Source organism: Fusarium flagelliforme (genome assembly GCF_020744385.1).
Source record: "Fusarium flagelliforme strain FIESC 12 MPI-CAGE-AA-0113 chromosome Unknown B0J16scaffold_4, whole genome shotgun sequence".
In the NCBI taxonomy this organism is placed as follows: Eukaryota; Fungi; Ascomycota; class Sordariomycetes; order Hypocreales; family Nectriaceae; genus Fusarium; species Fusarium flagelliforme.
In genome coordinates this window covers 3,154,310-3,173,362 of record NW_025763506.1, presented here as the reverse complement: position 1 = coordinate 3,173,362, position 19,053 = coordinate 3,154,310, and the positions used below count along the sequence as shown (strand labels likewise).

General features: G+C 48.4%; 6 protein-coding genes and 2 non-coding genes across 8 annotated transcripts; 5 read left to right on the top strand and 3 right to left on the bottom strand.

Annotated features, from left to right (window-relative positions):
• Window positions 1–1,713: 1,713 nt before the first annotated feature.
• On the bottom strand, window positions 1,714–1,804 carry B0J16DRAFT_t138. Its single transcript has one exon. It is a non-coding gene; the product is annotated as a tRNA-Glu (tRNA).
• Window positions 1,805–1,901: 97 nt separating this feature from the next.
• B0J16DRAFT_414953 (glycoside hydrolase superfamily) lies at window positions 1,902–4,566 on the bottom strand (the record flags this gene model as incomplete). Its single annotated transcript, XM_046133484.1, has 6 exons — window positions 1,902–3,009; window positions 3,061–3,402; window positions 3,449–3,757; window positions 3,811–3,883; window positions 3,933–4,176; window positions 4,230–4,566. The coding sequence occupies 6 exons, from the start codon at window positions 4,564–4,566 to the stop codon at window positions 2,002–2,004; spliced, it is 2,313 nt and encodes a 770-aa protein (XP_045983259.1). The 3' UTR covers window positions 1,902–2,001.
• An 825-nt stretch (window positions 4,567–5,391) lies between these two features.
• B0J16DRAFT_342184 (glycosyl hydrolases family 31-domain-containing protein) lies at window positions 5,392–8,273 on the top strand. Its single transcript, XM_046127881.1, has one exon. The coding sequence runs from the start codon at window positions 5,618–5,620 to the stop codon at window positions 7,958–7,960; it is 2,343 nt and encodes a 780-aa protein (XP_045983258.1). The 5' UTR covers window positions 5,392–5,617; the 3' UTR covers window positions 7,961–8,273.
• A 1,130-nt stretch (window positions 8,274–9,403) lies between these two features.
• On the top strand, window positions 9,404–12,069 carry B0J16DRAFT_342183 (general substrate transporter). Its single transcript, XM_046127880.1, has 8 exons — window positions 9,404–9,822; window positions 9,880–10,128; window positions 10,188–10,252; window positions 10,305–10,760; window positions 10,832–10,847; window positions 10,939–11,033; window positions 11,087–11,452; window positions 11,504–12,069. Exons 1-8 carry the CDS (start codon window positions 9,776–9,778, stop codon window positions 11,692–11,694), a joined length of 1,485 nt encoding a protein of 494 aa, XP_045983257.1. The 5' UTR covers window positions 9,404–9,775; the 3' UTR covers window positions 11,695–12,069.
• B0J16DRAFT_t151 lies at window positions 12,008–12,097 on the top strand. Its single transcript has one exon. It is a non-coding gene; the product is annotated as a tRNA-Glu (tRNA).
• A 292-nt stretch (window positions 12,098–12,389) lies between these two features.
• On the top strand, window positions 12,390–14,502 carry B0J16DRAFT_137634 (RXT2-like protein). Its single transcript, XM_046121838.1, has 4 exons — window positions 12,390–12,861; window positions 12,925–13,046; window positions 13,094–13,259; window positions 13,306–14,502. Exons 1-4 carry the CDS (start codon window positions 12,789–12,791, stop codon window positions 14,412–14,414), a joined length of 1,470 nt encoding a protein of 489 aa, XP_045983256.1. The 5' UTR covers window positions 12,390–12,788; the 3' UTR covers window positions 14,415–14,502.
• Window positions 14,503–15,039: 537 nt separating this feature from the next.
• B0J16DRAFT_137565 (phospholipid methyltransferase-domain-containing protein) lies at window positions 15,040–16,333 on the top strand. Its single transcript, XM_046121837.1, has 4 exons — window positions 15,040–15,208; window positions 15,279–15,318; window positions 15,376–15,392; window positions 15,460–16,333. The coding sequence occupies exons 1-4, from the start codon at window positions 15,139–15,141 to the stop codon at window positions 15,963–15,965; spliced, it is 633 nt and encodes a 210-aa protein (XP_045983255.1). The 5' UTR covers window positions 15,040–15,138; the 3' UTR covers window positions 15,966–16,333.
• Window positions 16,334–16,520: 187 nt separating this feature from the next.
• On the bottom strand, window positions 16,521–19,003 carry B0J16DRAFT_414949 (uncharacterized protein). The gene is made up of 2 exons (XM_046133483.1): window positions 17,847–19,003; window positions 16,521–17,771 (listed from the first exon to the last, which is right to left on the bottom strand). The coding sequence occupies exons 1-2, from the start codon at window positions 18,875–18,877 to the stop codon at window positions 16,781–16,783; spliced, it is 2,022 nt and encodes a 673-aa protein (XP_045983254.1). The 5' UTR covers window positions 18,878–19,003; the 3' UTR covers window positions 16,521–16,780.
• Window positions 19,004–19,053: the final 50 nt, after the last annotated feature.

Sequence of the window (19,053 nt, the reverse complement as noted above, 5' to 3'; positions counted from 1 at the left end):
GTAAGTCGAGACTCTATATCTGGAACATGGCACAGGCCCCGTTGCCGGCTCGGCAATGTCTTTGCCCTCTACAGTCAAATCACTGTTATCCTTCAACTTCCCAGGTCAGCCATGTTCTGAAGTCGGATTGTAAACAATAGGGTCATTTGGGTTAGTGAAGATCCTCCCGTCACCAAACTTGAACCCCTATTACGTTAGCAGAAGCATGCTCTGCTTTCTGTCAAAGAATACTAGTATCGAACTGGCTGGCTCGCTGCCATGCTCTGCCAAGCAAGGTTAACCCTACTTATCTCGGGAGAGCAACAGAGCATCTCAATTAGCAACGAGTTAACAAAGTCTCAGCCATGGATATCCTACCCAGACACAAATTCCATCCGAGGCCCCTCGACGCCTTGACATTTCGAATGGCCACGCGACTGCACAGATCCCCATCTTTAAGAAGATAGTAATTGTGATATATGACAACATCTCACCCGCGGATGCCCTAAGGGTCCAGGGCTGACGAAAGCGGCAAATGAAAGTCTAGAACAGACAGACTCTACTAACAATGGGTACTATAAGCATGGCTGTTCCTAGTTTTCTATGTCGTGCATGGTCTAGTTGACTTGTGTCGTATTGGACGCTCACTGGACAGTTAGACCATCTTAAACCCAATTGGTCGATCTACGGTACTTGAAACATGTAGTTTTATCGAGGATATCCTAGCAGATCGCCAATACTTGATTTAGCTGAAGATCCTACCAAGCGGTGTGATAGCTTATTTAGTGGTAGTGCAGAGATACTTAATATCGTTGCTGGGCCTCAGTCCGGGCATGTCCGCCGAAGCAAATACTGCTGAGTTGTTCAACCGCCTGAAGGGGAGTCCTTGCTGGCTATGTTGCATCGAACGAAAGAAACGACATTGATAGAAACCTAGAGGTCAAATGTCCGTTCGTTAGCTTTTAGTGAGAATAGTGGCGTATGTTCTTAATTTTCTTAAGACATATCATATACTCAATAGACCTAGATTCTGTCTAACACCCAGCAGGCATATTCCCCTTATTTCTTTTTCTGTAATGGCAAGATATAGTTCAGGCGATCCGTACTGAAAGCCATAGCTGCACTGAATGCGACGGTTTGATGAGAAGCAATGAATAGTAAAGATGGGTTCTTGTACAAAGTATTCATCGCTAAAGTCTATGTATTTAGACTTTATGTTTAGCAATAACGATTAAGTGATAGTGATATCGAAGCATGTTATGCTCTAGACAGGAGGTTACAAAACAGAGGCACAGATAGCAGGGGATCTTGTATGATATCAAAGTGAACTAGCTGCAGGACTTGCAAATATGTAGACTTGGTAGTTCTTTGTCAACATGGCTCCTGTACTACAACATGTCTAAACGAACACACCCGCCTTCTATATTTAACAACATCTAACAATAGGAGCCCTTGGGTCGTTCCTACATAAAAGTTGCACAAGTTGCACTATCTTACTTTGTTTTAACCGTTGAAGATGTTACTACTCAAAGGCTTACGTGCCTTACCCCCCTACTATATATGAGATGCTTCTTGGTCTCCCTGCACTATAACCCTAGTGCTTTACCTGCAGGAAGTTGTTTACCGTATTGTCTGTCCATCAGCAACCGACAGATAAATCAGGCAAAAAGCAAAGACAACGAAAGAAACGTTTCACAGTTGTTGATACTGGTTACGAAAAATGCAAAAGAGAAACTCCGGTACAGGGAATCGAACCCTGGGCTCCGCGGAACTTAATCTCTCAAGTTATGAGAGCGCGAAATGTTAGCCACTACACCATACCGGACGTCGGATGCTATTTTGGCTTGTAACAGGGACTGAGGTAGTCTGACATGCAGTAGAGTCTCTGCACTTACCTGGCCAATCGTGCAAGTACATGTCATCCCAAGATGAGTTGTAAAAGCTTTGTACATAGTGTCACTGGACCAATTGGAGTATGATACAGAACTTCTTCACTCATCACTATATTATTTCCTCGTAGATCTACGAAACAGTGACTGTCACGTTCCCCATGAAGCTCTCACTCGAGTTCCCAACAAAGACTGTAAAGTCACCAGGCTCAACAACATATTTCATCTTGCGGTTCCAGAGACCCCAATCCTCAACTTTAAGATCGATCTTAACAGTCTCGGTCTTACCTGCCTTGACAGTGACCTTCTTGAAACCCTTGAGTTGGTATCGAGGGACGTCGACCGAGGCAATCATGTCTTTAACGTAAAGCTGGACAACTTCAGACCCGTCACGCTTGGACTTATTGCTAACGTCGACGGAAACAGTGACTGTGTCGGAGGCTGTTACGTTCTTCTTAGAAACGGAGATCTGGGAGAAGTCAAACTTGCTGTATGAAAGACCATAGCCGAATGTGTAGAGAGCCTCGGGGTTCTCGAGGATATAGTTGTTGCCGAACTCAAGAGTGCCGTTCTTGTAAATCTTGCCGGGATTGGGAAAGGCACGTGCAGAGTTGAGGTAATCGTAGTAGATCGGGGTAGTGCCAACGTCGTAGGGAAAGCTAACGGAAAGCTTGCCTGAGGGGTTGACGTTGCCGTAGAGGATGTCAGCGAGAGCATGACCTCCTTCCTGAGATTGGTAGAACTGCTGAACAAGAGCAGCAGCCTCCTTAGAGATCCACGGTTCAGTGATGGGTTTGCCGGAGCTGTAGACGACAATAGTAGGCTTTCCAGTATCGATGATTGCCTTGACGAGCTTGGGCATGGCCCCGATGAGATTCAGGTCACTGGCATCAATATGCTCACCAGTGGTGGCGTTAAGACCAGCCCAGAGTTCGTTCTGGTCGCGAGTCCAAGTTCCGACGACAACAACAGCGATGTCGGCAGCCTCAGCGGCAGCGATAGCATCCTCGAAACCAGATTCGTCCGAGGACCAACGCTCACAGCCTTGAGTAAAGGTGACGTTGCCCTTACTGGCAGCTTTGATACCATCATAGGGGGTGACACCTCTGGTCATAGCAGTACCAATGACATAGTCACCGTACTATTCAGCGTCAGTGTTTTGTCTAATTCTATAGAATGGAATATCACATACGTTGACATAGCCATGAGCCATGGGTCCAATGACGGCAATATTGGCGTCTTTCTTCAATGGAAGAACGTCCTCGTGGTTCTCAAGAAGAACAATACTCTCAGTGTCAAGCTGACGAGCGACCTTTTTGTGAGCCTTGGTGTTGACATAGTCCCAAATCTTGTCGTCAGCAACACCAGTGAAGGGTTTCTCGAAAAGACCCATCTCAAACTTGGCACGAAGAACACGAGATACTGCTGTGTCGACAACCTTGACGTCAAGCTTACCGGCCTTGACAAGCTCAGGTATAATCTCGAAACTCCAGTAGCCGCCACCCATCTCGGCATCGTTACCAGCAGGGAGAGCCTGTGCTTCATTAGCATTTGACTTGGTCCTTTGTGAGGAAACCCACCTCGAGAGTAATGCACTCGTCATCCTCGAGAGGGCAGACATTGAAGGCCTTAGCAAGACGAGCAGTACCACCGGCGTCGGAGATGACATAATACTTATAATCCCATTCGTCTCGAAGGATATCAGTGAGGAGATGAGAGTCTGAAACGACAGGAACACCATCGTAGGAATTGTAAGAGGACATGATGGAGGTCGCCCCGCCGTCAATGATGGCTCGCTTGAAAGGGGGGAGATAGAGAGACCGTAACTGTCGCTCGCCGCCGTGAACAGGGGCAGTGTTGATACCTTGTTCAGGTGTCGCAAACGCAGCCTTCTCTGTCAGCTATTTGTTTGGACTGGTGATGGATGTTAGATGTGTCTTACGTAGTGCTTCACCATAGCCGACACTCCTCCAGCTTGAAGGCCCTTGACGTATCTGTAGCCCATCTCTCCCGCACTGTATTAAGTTAGCATACACCACCGCTGGCCATGAATAAAAGTCATACAGGTAAGAATCCTCGCTGAAGCATTCTTCGACTCGTCCAAATCGTAGCTCTCGGGCGAGATCGACTTGTGGAGAGAAGAGCTGGTTTATACCAAGAGCTCGAGATTCCGTAGCAATAATGTCGGCCATCTTCTCGATAAGCTCAGGGTTGAATGAACATCCCATGCCGATGGGAGAGTTGAAGATGGTTCCGTTGAGGATCAAAACTCCGTGGAGACCTTCACTCTGAACAAAGGCGGGAATACCTGTCATCTGTCAATTCATGAGGTGAAAGTCTCAACAAGGCATTGTAACTTACCGAGCTTAGTCTCTTCCATGAGATAGTCCTGTCCCAACTTGGCAGCCTTCTTGATGGTGGTCATGTTGGCGTACAGACCAGTCCAGATGGAATTGGCACGGTACTTGAAGTTCCATTCCAGACCGGTCCTGTTGACAGCCTCTGTAGTAAGATTGAGGTAGTTGGTCATGTCGCCCTGGATCAATTGAGCAGTCTTCTCCTCAATTGTCATGCGCTTGAGGAGATCCGAGACTCTATCGTCGACAGAAGCTTTGGAGTCTTTGTACACAGGCTTGTCCTTAGCAGCCTGGCCGGCCGTGGCCAGCGCTACCGCACAAAGGTATCCAGAGAGCTTCATTCTGGAATATTGAAGATGAGAAGGAGGCTACTCGAGAGCTGTAGACAAGGGCAGCTTGGGATCTACATGAATATATACACAAGAGAATCCTTGTCCCTTTACAATTAACCGCGAAGCCTGGAGCATGGATAACCCCCTCTTCTCATACATCATAGTATAGATTCACGATACTCGTCAGCTGCACTGCATATGAGTTTGGCTGCGGACTTGAATCGAATTAGGCCATGTAATTGAAGGCCTTTACGGACGTTACGACCGAAGCACAGCAGATCATGGCATGGCAGGCTTCTGGGGATCCTGGAAGAATGCGGGGCAGAAGACGAGAAGAAGGAGATGGGCAAAGGACTTGGATTCGTGGACTTTGTTTTTAAGTTGACATGAGAACAAGTTCAAAAGGTGTGCGGTCAACCATTGGGGCGGTATATCAGGATCAGATGGAAAGACGAGCCGAACATCCTAGCACAGATGCAAGGCAGAGGTTTCGGTCAAGGAACATGTGTCATGTAGACTAGATCTCTCGAGTTCTACAGTACAGTACAGTACAGTATCCAATGTGACCTGGGAGTGAGTTGGACGTCGGTATAAGTCAACCCGAGATTTAATAATGGCCGAGCAGCCCGGGCCGTTAGCTAAGTCGGACACTACTGTATTACAGTGGCTCTAGCCTGTAAACCCCGCATGTTCACTCCCTGTATTTAGCCGGGGGTGCTTCTAGTGCCCGCTGATTTATCCACCAGTCGATCAATCCCGCAGGGGACCCTTGGTACCTAGTTAGTCTCATCCCGCTCGTCTCGTCTCGTCTCGTCTCAACATCATGTGTATCGTCACCTACTATCATGACAAGATGGTGGGGTCAAGGAGGGGAAAACATGGGATGGGCCCAGTAATCGACGGATGGATGTTGTCGTAGGATGCCCGCGACATGGCCCGATAAGGACAGACAGAGAATCAGGATCTCCCATTCAAAGACCTACCTACTTCCTTGAGCTTTTTTTCTTCCTTCTCATACAGCGCAGTCAGGTCATAGAATTGGCTTACATCAATACCAAAGATGCACCTTCGCGATGGCATGTGGCTACCTGCCCAAGACTTCCGAACTGAATATGCCGAAGATGTCTACGAAATCACCCCCAACCAAGACCAACAGGCATTGAGCTTGCTATGTCCGACAAAGCACATTCGAACTCGTGGAGATGGTCTCAACCAGCCTACTCTTACTCTTGATATCAAGGCCGAGATGGACGGCATTATATCGATTGAGAGCACACACTGGGCTGGTGCTAAACGGACAGGTCCCAACTTTGATCTCTTTCCTGCTGGCCAACCAAAGGTCGAGGGGAAGATTCTGAAGACTGACAAGGGAACCACACTCCAGTCTGGATCCTTGTCTGCTACCATTCACCCCGATCAGCACAACTTCGACATCAAGTTCCACAGCTCTGATGGCAAGAAGCACCTGACGAATCTCGGCAACCGCAGTACTGGCTTTGCCTACTCCCCTGCTCCAACATCGCAAATCCAGACCGGCAACATGGACGATTTCAAGCACTATATGTTTATGCAAACAACTTTGTCCGTTGGCGAGTCTGTCCATGGTCTGGGTGAACGATTCGGTGCCTGGAATAAGGTTGGCCAAAATGTTGTTCTTTGGAACGCAGACGGTGGCACCTCGAGTGATCAGGCCTACAAGAACGTTTCTTTCTGGATGAGCAACCGTGGATATGGTGTGTTCATCGATTACCCTGGCAAAGTCGACCTCGAGATTGGTAGCGAGCGATGTTGTCGTGTGCAAACAACTATCGAGGGCCAACGTCTCAAGATGTACATCATCTACGGCGACGGGCCCAAAGACGTCCTCAAAAAGTACACTGTCCTCACTGGAAAGGCCAACAAGGTTCCTAGCTGGAGTTTTGGTCTTTGGTTGACTACCAGCTTCACCACCAACTACGATGAAGCCACCGTCAACTCTTTTCTGGAAGGCATGAAGGCTCGCAGCTCGCCTGTCGACGTCTTCCACTACGATTGCTTTTGGATGAAGGCTTTCAGGTGGACAGACTTCATCTTTGACTCTGAGCGTTTCCCTGATCCCAAGGGCCAGATCTCGCGTCTCAAAGAGAAAGGCCTCTGCAAAAAGGTCTGCGTCTGGATCAACCCCTACATCGGCCAAGCTGGTGTTGCCTTTAAGCATGCCGCTGAAAAAGGGTACCTTCTTAAGCGTAAGAACGGCGATATCTGGCAGTGGGATTTGTGGCAGGCCGGTATGGGTCTTTTGGACGTGACAAATCCTGAGGCTTGTGCTTGGTATGTCGAGTGCCTTAACGATCTCTTCGATAAGGGTGTCGATGCCCTCAAAACCGACTTTGGCGAGCGCATTCCCACTCTCGATGTCCAATGGCACGACCCAACGGTCGATCCTCACAAAATGCACAACTACTATGCATTCGCATACAACAAACTTGTCTACGAAGCTCTTCAGAAGCGATATGGCAACAACGAAGCCGTTCTTTACGCCCGTGCTGCCTGCGCGGGAACACAAAGATTCCCTCTTGTCTGGGGCGGTGACTGCGAGTCCACGCCAGAAGCACTCGCCGAGTCCGTCCGCGGCGGTTTGTCCATGGGTCTGAGTGGTTTCACTTTCTGGAGTTGTGACATTGGTGGCTTCGAGGGTAGCCCTCCGCCATGGATCTACAAGCGGTGGGTCGCCATGGGTCTCTTGTGCAGCCACAGTCGTCTCCACGGAAGCAACTCGTACCGGGTGCCCTGGACTGTTGACGACGACGATACTACTGAGGAAGGATGTTCTAAGACTCTGGCCAAGTGGACAGCGCTCAAAACTCGTCTGATGCCGTACATCTTCTCTCAGGCGATAGAGTCTATTGAAGATGGAATTCCCATGTCCCTGCGGGCTGTTGCCCTTGAGTTTCCCGATGACCCTACCTCGTGGTTCCTCGATCGCCAGTTCATGGTTGGATCTCAGCTCCTGGCAGCTCCTATCTACGAAGAGTCTGGCGAAGTCGAGTTCTACCTACCCAAGGGCAAGTGGACATGTTATTTTACCAACGAAGTCAAGTCGGGTCCTGGCTGGTTTAGAGAGAAACACGCTTTTGGTACTCTGCCCCTGTACGTCCGTGAGAACACGGTTCTTGTCCTCGGCAGCCGTAAGGAGGTCGGTGCTGCCTACGACTTTGCAAACAATGTTGAGGTTGCTCTGTATCAAACTCGGCCTGGCTCCAAAACCACTGTGGTGGATGGCGAGGGAAATACTGTTGCTGAACTTGTTGTTGGTGATGACGGTAAGCTTCAGGGTACTAACCAACTAAAGGGCGATTTCAAGGTTACGGAGGACGGACGTGACTTGGAAGGGGATGCCCCTGTATATATTGAGTCCCTGTGATGCTATGAGATGATAGGATAGTGAATAGAACTGCCAACGCGAACAGCCAGGCAATGCCCTCTACATGCGGTGCTTCATCAGATCGAAACTCAAAACCTAGACGTAGCTACCAAAACTGTCCCGAGCAGATCGTCAGCCGTCGATCTCGGCATCTAATTGCCCGATGCTGCAGGTATTGGCAGGTACTGTATCCGCTGATGTTTGGTAGAGCCATTGGAGCTGGAGCTACTTCTGAGTTGCGACATGGATGTCAGCGCCAACGGTCAGCACTAGATAAATTGCGCCCTGTCTTCAGGTCTTCATTCTAGTAAACGTATCTAGTCCAAGAGACTCATTCATGGCTCAACAATACACAGCACTCTTCTGGTAATAATCCTTTGAGCCGTCAACGACCTATCCTCACATGAGACACGTATGCTCTCCCCACTAATGGAGACTCTACTTCCATGGAACTTCAGGGTCTCGATTTGGGGGCATTGGGGGTTGCCCAAAGGGGAAATTTTCAGACGCTGTAATGCGATGTGATTGGTCAAGTTCCGTGATGGTCTGAGACCTGGAGTCTGTTGTAAAATTGTCATAAATCCAAGTACCATACCAACCTGGGTCAAATTCAGCACTTTATTCTCTGCTTCACAGTGAGAACTTGTACAACATCCCAGATTCGGCATTTATGCCTTCCCGGCAACAAGGTTGCATGGACCTGGCTCTAGGTTGAATATATAAATATTACTGAAAAAAAGAAAGAAAGAAAAAGAAAAAGAAAACGGTAGTATTCGGTATACCTTTGCAGTTTGTCATCTTGATGTAGCATTGCCACGATGTGATCTAGCCTAGACACACAATCTCAAGAGCAGCATCTGCATGTACTGGTGTAGCTATAACAAGTATCAACTCGGGCTCCTACGTAAGACGTCTTGCGGTCTTCTTCTGTCTAAACAGTCATAGTGAAACTTCCATGAAATGTACCTATGTATTGATGATCTGAGCTCGGGTAACCCGAAAGTTGACCTATAGAGTTACCATCAGAGACGTGATTGGTCCGGCTGTAAGTGAAAGCGAGGATGATCAAAGGTACCTTTACTTCACTTATTCTAAACATGCGAATTCATATTTAGCCGAACTGCAAAGGTCAGATCAATGGCCATGTGCCAAGTTACTGCCTCTGCTGAGTCCCTGGACGGTACAAGGTATGCCCCGATGACTGATCAGACCACAACTGTGGTTCAGTCTTTACGATGGGATCCGCGGTTTCTTTTACTGATCTCGCTACTTTTGGCATTTAGCCGGCATTGGCGAGTTATAGTTGGCGTTTTATTTCTCCGACCGCTCGGTGCCGATCCGGAATTGCCTCGAAGGAGCCTTGTTTAAGAAGCCGATGACTGTCACGATCGGCCTTGGCATGCCGTGTTACGTCTTCCCGTCATGTTATCATGGTATATGCTACCAAGATGACCCATATATAAATCCTCGACGATCATGTGTAGTACTTCGAGCCGAATGGAAGCCAACACTTGCGTGGTGATAAGGGCACTCCATTGTCCCGTGATACGACTATCGAGACATTCCCTGCACCCCCTGGGTGAGTAGATTTAGATAGGTGGAAACATGAAGGCTACAGTGATCAACATAGAACCATATCCAGGGGTATCGAGAATGGAGCTATGACTCTGGGGAAGAAGATCATACAAATACACTCGAGGGCCGCCGCCTATCACTTCTGGGTACTTTATCCACCTCGATCGCAAGTTTGAAGCTACTCGACATAACGAACCACAGATATAATACAGCCCTAGAAGGTAGTTGAAAGGTCTCACAATGGGAAAAGCCTACAACATTGGCCTGGCTTGCTTCGCGGCCATAGGGTGCGTATCACCACTGAAACTTCAATAGTGATACTGACAAGCATTGTTCGAATTCAGCTCCTTTCTATTCGGCTATGACTCTGGTGTCATGACAGATGTCATCGCCTCGAAGCACTTCCAAAACTACTTCGACACAACATCCACTTCTTCCATCATAGGGGCCATTAACTCTACCTTCAGTGGAGGTGCTGTATTCGGAGCCTTGTTTGGTGGAGTGATTATGGATAAATTTGGTCGAAGGAAGACTATTGGCATTGGTGCCTTTATTTGCACGATTGGTGGTGTTTTCCAAGCTGCTTCTTACCAGTATGTGTCGTTTCAGTTACTGAACTCTCTTGCACCTTGTTGATTAACACATTATTTAGTCTTGCTATGATGCTAATCGGACGAATCATTGCTGGCTTTGCCGTTGGTCTACTCTCTATGAGTGGTAAGTTCCTTTATGATATCCTACGAACTCCCATGATTGACAAACATTGAAGTCCCAGTATATCAAAGCGAATGCGCCTCGCCTAAGAACCGAGGTCTCATCGTTGGACTCGCCCAACAAATGATCGGAGTCGGCTTCATTGTCTCTACTTGGGTTGGATACGGCAGTCATCACATGCCTGATACTTCATCCTTCCAATGGCGATTCCCTCTTGCATTCCAAGCATTTCCTTCCGCGCTGCTATGCCTGGGTATGCTCTGGCTTCCCGAAACTCCTCGCTATCTCATTGCGACCGACCAATTGGACGATGGGTTGAGGACACTACGGAAGTTGCACTTCGACGGCTCAAATGAAGACTGGATCAAGTCTGAGTTCAATGAGATCAAGCTTACTATAGACGCCGAGAAGGCTGCCACTGCACCAGGCTGGATGATTATGTTCAAGGTACCACAATGGCGGAAACGACTTATGCTTGGAACTCTGGTACAGGTATTCACTCAGTTTACTGGTAAGTTTCCCGGTAGACGATGTTACTCATCACAGATCTTTATGACAAGGACATACTAACATTGATTGTAGGAATTAATGTAATCGGGTAAGCAAATTCCTCCCCAGATTCTTTCAGCTCCGCTCTTAGCATAAAGTCTCCCGGATGAAAGCTTCTAATCTCACTGACATGATACAAGATACTACCAAACCATCATGTATGAGAGCCTTGGCATTACTGGTAAGACGAATCTGCTCGTGGCAGGAATTTACAACTGCACTGGCCCCATCGCGAGTAAGTCAAAAGCCCGTTATCTCGCACAGCAACACACTAATAACACTGCGCAGACTTGGTCTTCATAACCTTGATCTCGGATAAAATTGGCCGAAAGAGGCCTCTTATCTATGGTATCATCGCCATCACCATCGCTCTAATCCTAGAGAGCGTTGTCAACAGCCAAAATGTCGACGGCAAGCACCACGGCCTTAGTATCGCTGGCGTTGCTTTCTTATTCTGTGTCACCGTCATCTTCTCACTATCCTTCGGTCCCGTTAGTTGGACGTATATGGCCGAAATCATGCCTTATCAGATACGAGGTAAAGGATGCGCTTTTGCCACAGGCATCGGAAACTGGCTCGTCTCGACCTTTTGGAACCAAGTCAGTCCTTTGGCACTTAAAGAATTAGGCTGGAAATTTTACTTTCTATTCGTTGGTAAGTAGACACCTGCAACTCCCTCAGGATCAGCTAATTTATATGGCATAGCGTTCAATATTGTCATTACGCTTCCTACTCTCATCTTCGCTTTCCGAGAGACGAAGGGTCTGTCTCTTGAAGAGATCGACCTTATGTTTGGAGATCGAGCTCTGGGAAATCTACCAGGGGATCTTGAGAAGGATGGCGGCGTTGTTGCTGTGACAAATTCGCACGATGAAAAGCCCAACTCAAAACTGTAGTTTGTGTATGCAAGATACAGTTTCTTTCAATCTTGCTGTGAACTTCTCGCCTATGTGTTGGAAAAGTGACAATGTACGGACCTCATGCCAAGATGCTCTTTACGATCATTTTCGTGATTTCAGTGCAGGTTCAAGAAGAGCGTGCGTGGTGTTTCTGAAATCAAACATGCCAGCTACTGAAGACAGGTACTGTCCCTTACATGCAAGTGACAAAGACGTCCACGTATGGAGCGCAGTTTGGCTAATGTCTTCAACAATTCACCAGCCAATACCGGTAGTACATGTTTGGCAATATCTCCAGATTCTTCAACAATCCGGTATGGTGTAGTGGCTAACATTTCGCGCTCTCATAATCTGAGAGATCAGTACCGCGGAGCCCAGGGTTCGATTCCCTGTACCGGAGTTTCTCTTTTTGTACTCTAAACAACCAGTCTCGCTCGGTTTATCATCGTCACCCATAGCGACAAGTGAGTGCAGTTGTATGTTGTTTATCTAAATGATAGATAGCAAAGTGCAAATGGCGCTTGAGGGTGTGTTCAATAGATAAAGAACGTTTTATAGCAAGTAGTCCGAAAATAAGGTTAAGAAAGCTTGTGGCATACCGGTTTTCTTCCTTTCTGATACGATTTGTATGTACTATGTACTAATGTATGAATTGTAATGATACAACTGCAATTGAACTGCCAGCAATAAATTGAAAGCTGTATTAATCTATCAATGCCTTATCTTATCAGTTATCGTGGTCAGAAAGTGCTTTATCCGGCACCGGTCATTTTATCATCCGTGTTTTGTCCAATCAGGAGAGACCGCGCTCGGAAATGTGGTCATGGGCTACGGGAAGGCGGGCAGCCTCGCTTCTTGTTCCAGCTTCTCCTCGTCGTCCCAGCACAACCGATCAAAATTGCTTATGATCAAGCTTACCGCACCAACACGACTTTTTGTTTCGAATTGAAGCTTCCCTTCCTCCCAGCGATCACCTTGAGTCTTTTAGCGCCATCCGCTCGTTCTCGACGCGCCCAGACGGCCTGGCGCCTACCCATCGCTTCACCCTCAATACCGACCGAGTCGACTTTTCAATCCAACAACTGCTTGCCATGGCGTCGCAGCAGGTTCTCTTCGCTGAGACAATAGCGGGCATGAAAAAGGCTTTTAAAAGGAAATCATATGGTACGCAAACTTTTGTGCTCTTTTTGCGCCTGAAGAATTCCCAACTGACCGTGCCAACCACAGAGTCCGACTCAGATTCCGAAATCGAGAGCTATAGCAACCGTGGAAATAAGCTCAAGAAGAAGGCACGATTCGCTCGTCAAGGGCAATTGGTTCCGAATAATGGCCCGAGCTCCTATAAAGAGGTTCGTCACATAGACAAACCCTCTTTACCCATCACTGACCTCACCAGTATGTCGAATACGCTGGCGTGTGCCGACCAATCCTTTGTCGCAATCCTCCCTTAGTCGACGAGGAAGGATATGAAATAGACAGCGACGATGAGGACGAGGAGCGCGTACACGAAGCCGAGGCATCGGCCGCAGAGTTGAATCCATATGCCAACATTCAAATAGAGAGTATGTCGATTTCTTTGAAAGTCAATGACACAGCTAATGAAAGTAGATATCCTTGCACCGCTTACCGCATCGACCGCCTTACCGACACATCCAACCCTCTCGAAACCCTTCACGTCAAAGACACTCACTCGACTCGTTGATCAAAGCTGTGACATTATGCGCAAAGAAAATCGTTCGTTGTGGAAAGTCAGGCATCTCTTGACAGCCCTGTGCGGCGACTACACTTGGGTCCCGTGCGAGATGATGGTCCGACCAGCAGATGTCGAGCTTTACACAGATAATCATATAGCACGCCATCTATTGGCTCTATCCCAAGCAGTATCAGCGCTTCCTGCAATCACCAATGGCGATATTAGACAACAGCAAAATGGGGTTGGAGTTGAAGACACTGCACCAGATGCCACCTTGGGCGTGGAAGGAGAACCCATGGACAAGGACGTGGCGGAGGATGCTGATATAACCATGACAGACGCAGGGACGGCCGACCCAGATGATTCTCATCTAGAAGATGCCACCGATGATGTGAAATTGGATGCTGAAAATAATGTGGGCATGAACTCGAATGTTCAGAATGGCGAACAGACTTCAGCTTTGACGGTCAATGCTACTCAAAAGCTCAATGATCAAACAACAAACGGTGTCGTTGAGAGTTCGAACGAACAGAAGCAAGGCAAACCCGGAGCTGGGGTGGCCGACGCCTCTGCACAGCCTACAGCCGGCGATACGCATCAACAAACCGATCTACCTGAGACAATAGTACCAGACGCACCCCTGGTATCCGAAGAAGATGATTTCATTCATCCTTTGTTCCTTGCACCTGCAGGTGCAAGGCCAGATAGGGATATTGGTTTGCCAGATCAAGAAGCAGAAGATGTCCGGCGACTACTCGCTCTGTATGTGCAAAAGCAAGAAGAGGTCTGCCGGGGAGCAAAGAAGTTGTTCTTGGGGCTTCTCAAAGCTGAGCAGCTACGAAAAGATGTGCTCCACTGGTCCAAGGCAGAAGCTCACGCGGGGCCTAACCGAGACATGTCGGACGGCGAGGATTGGTACGACAAGGAGGAATGGGGCTTAACAGAAGATCTTAAGAAGGGGCAGGACGAAGAAGAGGAGGACGTCCAGACAACGGGCAAGAAGACGAGAAACCGACGCCAATAACGCTGGGCTCTCTTGCTGTTATGGGATGATAATGACTGATTCGTCGGGGTTGATTGTTTGGGCGTTCCAAGGATGGCGTTTAGAATATCCGCGATAAGAGCGCATGGTTTTGCTGCATCGATACATATGAATATTAAAGCATTTTAATAATTCTGATGACTTGACCCAGTTGTTCGCTAATGAGGCTTCTCTCTCGGCTTGGGCGGTTGAGTTGGGTGAAGGATGTTTGCCTTACTTGATTGGTTGCAAGGATATTGTTCTGTGTGTGAATGAATGGAAGCCGGGCAGCCTGGCCGCCGGGGTGGTTGTCTTCGGTTGATGTTCCTCTGAAGCTCTCTCCAACCGAACATTCTCCACTAATTTCCAGCACAGTATCCGTACATGCTATCCATTATGACGCTGCTCTGCCCGTAACCCGTAACCTACCCCCGGCCCTTTCCTCTTCCGCTTTCCAGTCTCTTCCATGTGACAGGACAAGTAGGACAAGCCAGCAGAGCACCTGCTGCACCTATCCTAGCTCACTAAGCTCTCTCTTTCTTCGGCTTCTCTTTTCAATCCTCCTTCTTCCATTTCTCCCCCTCTTACTGTAACAACAAACAAAGTTGGTTGTCTGCATTTTCCAGCTCTCTGTTCTCAGTGACTTATACGTGAACTTGTTACGTCAGTGATCATCACGTCTACTTACCTCACTTTATTATATTACCTATTACTCTCAGCTATCATCATGGGCATCATGGCTCTTGGTCCGCAAGATTTCATCGACTATGTCAACTATGACAAGAAGAGTCTGTACAGTAAGTTAGCCTGGGTTCTGCCTTTGTGTAAATAGTAGCGAATCTAACCCGATCTATTCGCTCGTTTCAGTCTCAGCTGCCTCTATTGCCTTTAACCCACTCTTCTGGAAGTGAGTTACTCAGTCCCAAAGTGACGACCTACCATTACTGACTTGTTTTTTCTCAAGCATCGTCGCCCGTCAAGGTATGCAGAGCTCGTAACGTAAACACGTATGATACCCTGTTGTCGACTAATACTGAACGGCTGTAAGAATACCACAATAAGCTCCTCACAAAGCTCTTTGGTAGGAACTCCAAAGCTGCCTGCTACGCCCTCGCCTTCACCATATTCTCTCTCGGTATGGTTCGCGACTTGATCTACAAGAATGCCATCTTCGAACAACCCACACACCCCGCCCTTGTCAGCGACTTCATACAAGCTGCCGCTGCCGCGCTCTTTATTGTCGGCAATGTTCTGGTCGTCTCTTCAACCTGGCGACTTGGCATTACTGGTACATTCCTCGGTGACTACTTTGGTATTCTCATGGACGAAATGGTGACTGGCTTTCCCTTCAACGTGACCGGTTCTCCCATGTACACTGGCTCTACCTGCAGCTTCCTTGCCACCGCTATGTGGTATGGCAAACCCGCCGGTGTCCTACTCACCATGTGGGTTCATCTTGTCTACAGGCTTGCCCTACAATACGAAGATCCCTTTACTTCTGAGATTTACGCCAAGCGTGAGCGTGAGCGTGCTGCGGGTAAGAAGTCCAATTAAGCCCACTAGCTATGGGTCGCTACTCTTGCAATTGAAAAGACTACACGAGTGGCGAGGGCGAGATAATACGGAGGCAGAGCCTCATTGTTCGCGTCTAAAAAGGCAAGCGGACTGAAGGTTGCATGACAACCCAATTCTATGCACAATTGTGCAATGTGCACCAGGTTGGCACAGGAAAGCTGAGCCTTTCAACAGGCCAGGTGCCTCTCAACAGGCTAAAGGAGTTTCCGGACACAAACAGACATCTATACCATGAAGTTGCCGACATCAGTCAGTCGGTGGGCATAAGGTACACTTGATCATATATATACCAATACCAGACTTAACATTCAGATGTGAGGCAAGATGTGAGGCAAGATGCGAGCAACTCATATTGACAATATCAACTCGGTACCAACTTTTCATGGCCTTCTCCTAGTATGACTACGTTTTCCCTCTCCATATATGATTGCATGGTGTGACAGCCAGCAGTGTAGTAATTACAAGTGAGCTCGCTAAGGACGCGCACAAGGTATACCGTAGTCATTAGAGTCAGAGGAGCGAGTATTTATCAGTCAGTGATAACCTAAAATGATGGCAAACACAAACTATGGTTCAGTTAATGCACGATAAAATAGCGTCTGAAGCGTTCGGCTCATTCAATCGTTCCTCATAAGTTGAATTGAGCATCTACTCTACATTCCAGCAGTCCTGTAACAGAATCTAGACAAGCTATTGCTCGTTTTTGTTTCACGCCTCATGCACCATTTAAAACCAATAACCCGGTTTCCTTTTCACCAACAACTTCGACTCCAACTTCGACCGAGCTCGAACATCTATGTCTCAGAGGGCTTGTTGTCGGGAAGCAGATCAACGGCGGTAGCCTCGACAGATTTCTTCTCTTCGGCAGGTTTTTGTTCAGTTGCGGCCTCACCGGCCTTCTCAGCTTGACGGAGAGCGAGTTTCTGCTGCTTCTTCTTCTCCTTGGCAGCCTTCTTAGCCGCGGCCTTTTCGGCCTCGAGCGCCTTTTGTTTTCGGATCTCCTCACCACCGAAGGCCTCCCGCCATTCATCGAGCTTGGATGCAGGAATTTGTGTGAAGAGAAGCTTGGGCTCGCCAATCTTTTGGCCAGGCTTGATCAGATCGCCAGACCACGTCTCGGGGATCGATACAAGGCCAGGGCTGCCAATCTGCTCAAGGATAGCCTCAGAAGTCGAAGGCATGTATGGGTACACAATACTAGCCAGCAGTTGTAAGTGGTTGATACCAAGACCAATGACGGCAGCGCAGCGGTCGGGCTCGTCGACTAGAAGCTGATTGTTCAGCTTGCTATCTTGCAAAAGCTTGTTGCCAAGGGCGGAGATTTGCATAACAGAGGCAAGACCAGCACGAAGTTTAATGGCATCGAACTGGGCGATGAAGGTCTTGAGGGCCTCATTGACCTCCTTCTTGTGCTCTTCTAGGCGTTCGTCTGTATACTTGGTGTAGTCTGGCACAATACCGTCCATCTTGGCCTGTGCGAACTTGAGGATTCGCTGGTTTAAGTTACCAAGGTTCTTGAGAAGGTCGTTGTTGTTGCAGTCAATGAACTCCTGCCACTTGAATTCAGAGTCGGCAGTTTCGGGTCGTCTTGACAGAAGATAGTATCGCCAAACGTCGGGATCAACGCCAGTTTCCTTGGCAGTGTTGCCGAAAACACCGACGCCGCGCGACTTGCTGAACTTTCCGCCTTCGTAGTTGAGATACTCAGTTGTCGACATCTTGTGAACCTTGGTCCAGTTCTCTCCTGTTCCGAGCTGGGAAGCAGGAAAGATGATGGTGTGGAATCTAGCGGGATGTGTCAGTTACATCTTAAACTACTGTCTGGGCCCATCAAAGCTGCACGTGCTCGATCTCACTTACGGGACATTGTCCTTGCCCATGAACTGATAGAGCTTGACGTTCTCAGGGTTCTTCCACCACTTTTCCCAGTTTGTTCCGTCCAAATTGTCACCGTCTACCAGGTTCTTGGTAATGGAAACGTATCCAATGCAAGCATCGAACCAGACATAAAAGACCTTCTCGGCGTACTCCTCGTTACTCAAACCTTCGAGATCCTGAGGAATAGGAACTCCCCACTTAAGATCTCGGGTGATGCCACGGGGGAGGAGACCCTTATCGATCCATGACTGGGTGATAGAGATACAGTTGGTGCTCCAGTCTCCCTCCTTGCTACTCTTGTGGAACCAGGGCACGAGGAGATCCTTAACGGCGTCGAGTCGGAGGAAAAGGTGCTTGGTCTTTCGCTTCTCAGGGGTAGCGCCGTCGACCTTACAACGGGGGTTGATCAGGAAACCAGTGGCCTTGGCCTCGACATGATCGTCCTCTGAAGCACTGGGCTCACGCTCAGGCTCAAAAGGATCGAGAAGTCCGCCGCAAGCATCACATTGATCGCCACGAGCACCAAGGTCGTGGCAGATGCTGCACTCTCCCTCAACGAAACGGTCCGCGAGGAATTTACCGTGGTTAGCATGTGTACAGAATGGCTGAGTAGTTTCACGCTCCTCAATATAGCCGTTCTTCCAGAGCTCCTTGAAGATCTGCTGCACAATCTGTGTCTGTTGTTGAGTAGGTGTTCGGCCGAAGATGTCAAAGTCGATACGGAACCAGTCGTAGACCCCCTTGTGAAGGGCGTGGTACTTGGCGCAAAGGTCGGCGGGAGAAAGACCCTCTTCAAGGGCCTTTGTCTCGGTAGCGGTACCGTACTCGTCGGAACCACAGATGTAGATAGTGTTGTGACCTCGAGCTTTGCAGTAGCGAGCAAACACGTCAGCAGATAGAACACTGCCGATGATGTTGCCCAGATGCGGGATGTTGTTGACGTAGGGAAGGGCGGAGGTGACGAGGATGTTGCGCTTGCCCTCTTCGGGGAGGATTGGTGTTTTGGAAGCCATTACAGGCGATTTAGAGTCGCAGTCACTGTATGAATGAACACTTATGGGCAGTAAGGGGATTGTGTGTTGCGAATGGTTGAATGTTTGTGAGTCACAGAGCTGCGATAACGCCTTTGAAGGTCAAAATTCGAAGCTGAGATAGTATGGCGGGGGCGGGGGAGGGGTGATTGGAGAAT

Bases quoted from the DNA above. Each gene is read 5' to 3' on its own strand.
- B0J16DRAFT_414949 (XM_046133483.1), bottom strand. From the start codon at position 18,877: ATGGCTTCCAAAACACCAATCCTCCCCGAAGAGGGCAAGCGCAACATC. The intron at 17,772-17,846 runs GTAAGTGAGATC...ACATCCCGCTAG, and splicing joins ATGGGCAAGGACAATGTCCC to ATTCCACACCATCATCTTTC.
- B0J16DRAFT_137634 (XM_046121838.1), top strand. From the start codon at position 12,789: ATGGCGTCGCAGCAGGTTCTCTTCGCTGAGACAATAGCGGGCATGAAA. The intron at 12,862-12,924 runs GTACGCAAACTT...TGCCAACCACAG, and splicing joins TTTTAAAAGGAAATCATATG to AGTCCGACTCAGATTCCGAA. The intron at 13,047-13,093 runs GTTCGTCACATA...TGACCTCACCAG, and splicing joins GCCCGAGCTCCTATAAAGAG to TATGTCGAATACGCTGGCGT.
- B0J16DRAFT_137565 (XM_046121837.1), top strand. From the start codon at position 15,139: ATGGGCATCATGGCTCTTGGTCCGCAAGATTTCATCGACTATGTCAAC. The intron at 15,209-15,278 runs GTAAGTTAGCCT...CGCTCGTTTCAG, and splicing joins TGACAAGAAGAGTCTGTACA to TCTCAGCTGCCTCTATTGCC.
- B0J16DRAFT_342184 (XM_046127881.1), top strand. From the start codon at position 5,618: ATGCACCTTCGCGATGGCATGTGGCTACCTGCCCAAGACTTCCGAACT.
- B0J16DRAFT_342183 (XM_046127880.1), top strand. From the start codon at position 9,776: ATGGGAAAAGCCTACAACATTGGCCTGGCTTGCTTCGCGGCCATAGG. The intron at 10,129-10,187 runs GTATGTGTCGTT...CACATTATTTAG, and splicing joins TTCCAAGCTGCTTCTTACCA to TCTTGCTATGATGCTAATCG. The intron at 11,453-11,503 runs GTAAGTAGACAC...TATATGGCATAG, and splicing joins ATTTTACTTTCTATTCGTTG to CGTTCAATATTGTCATTACG.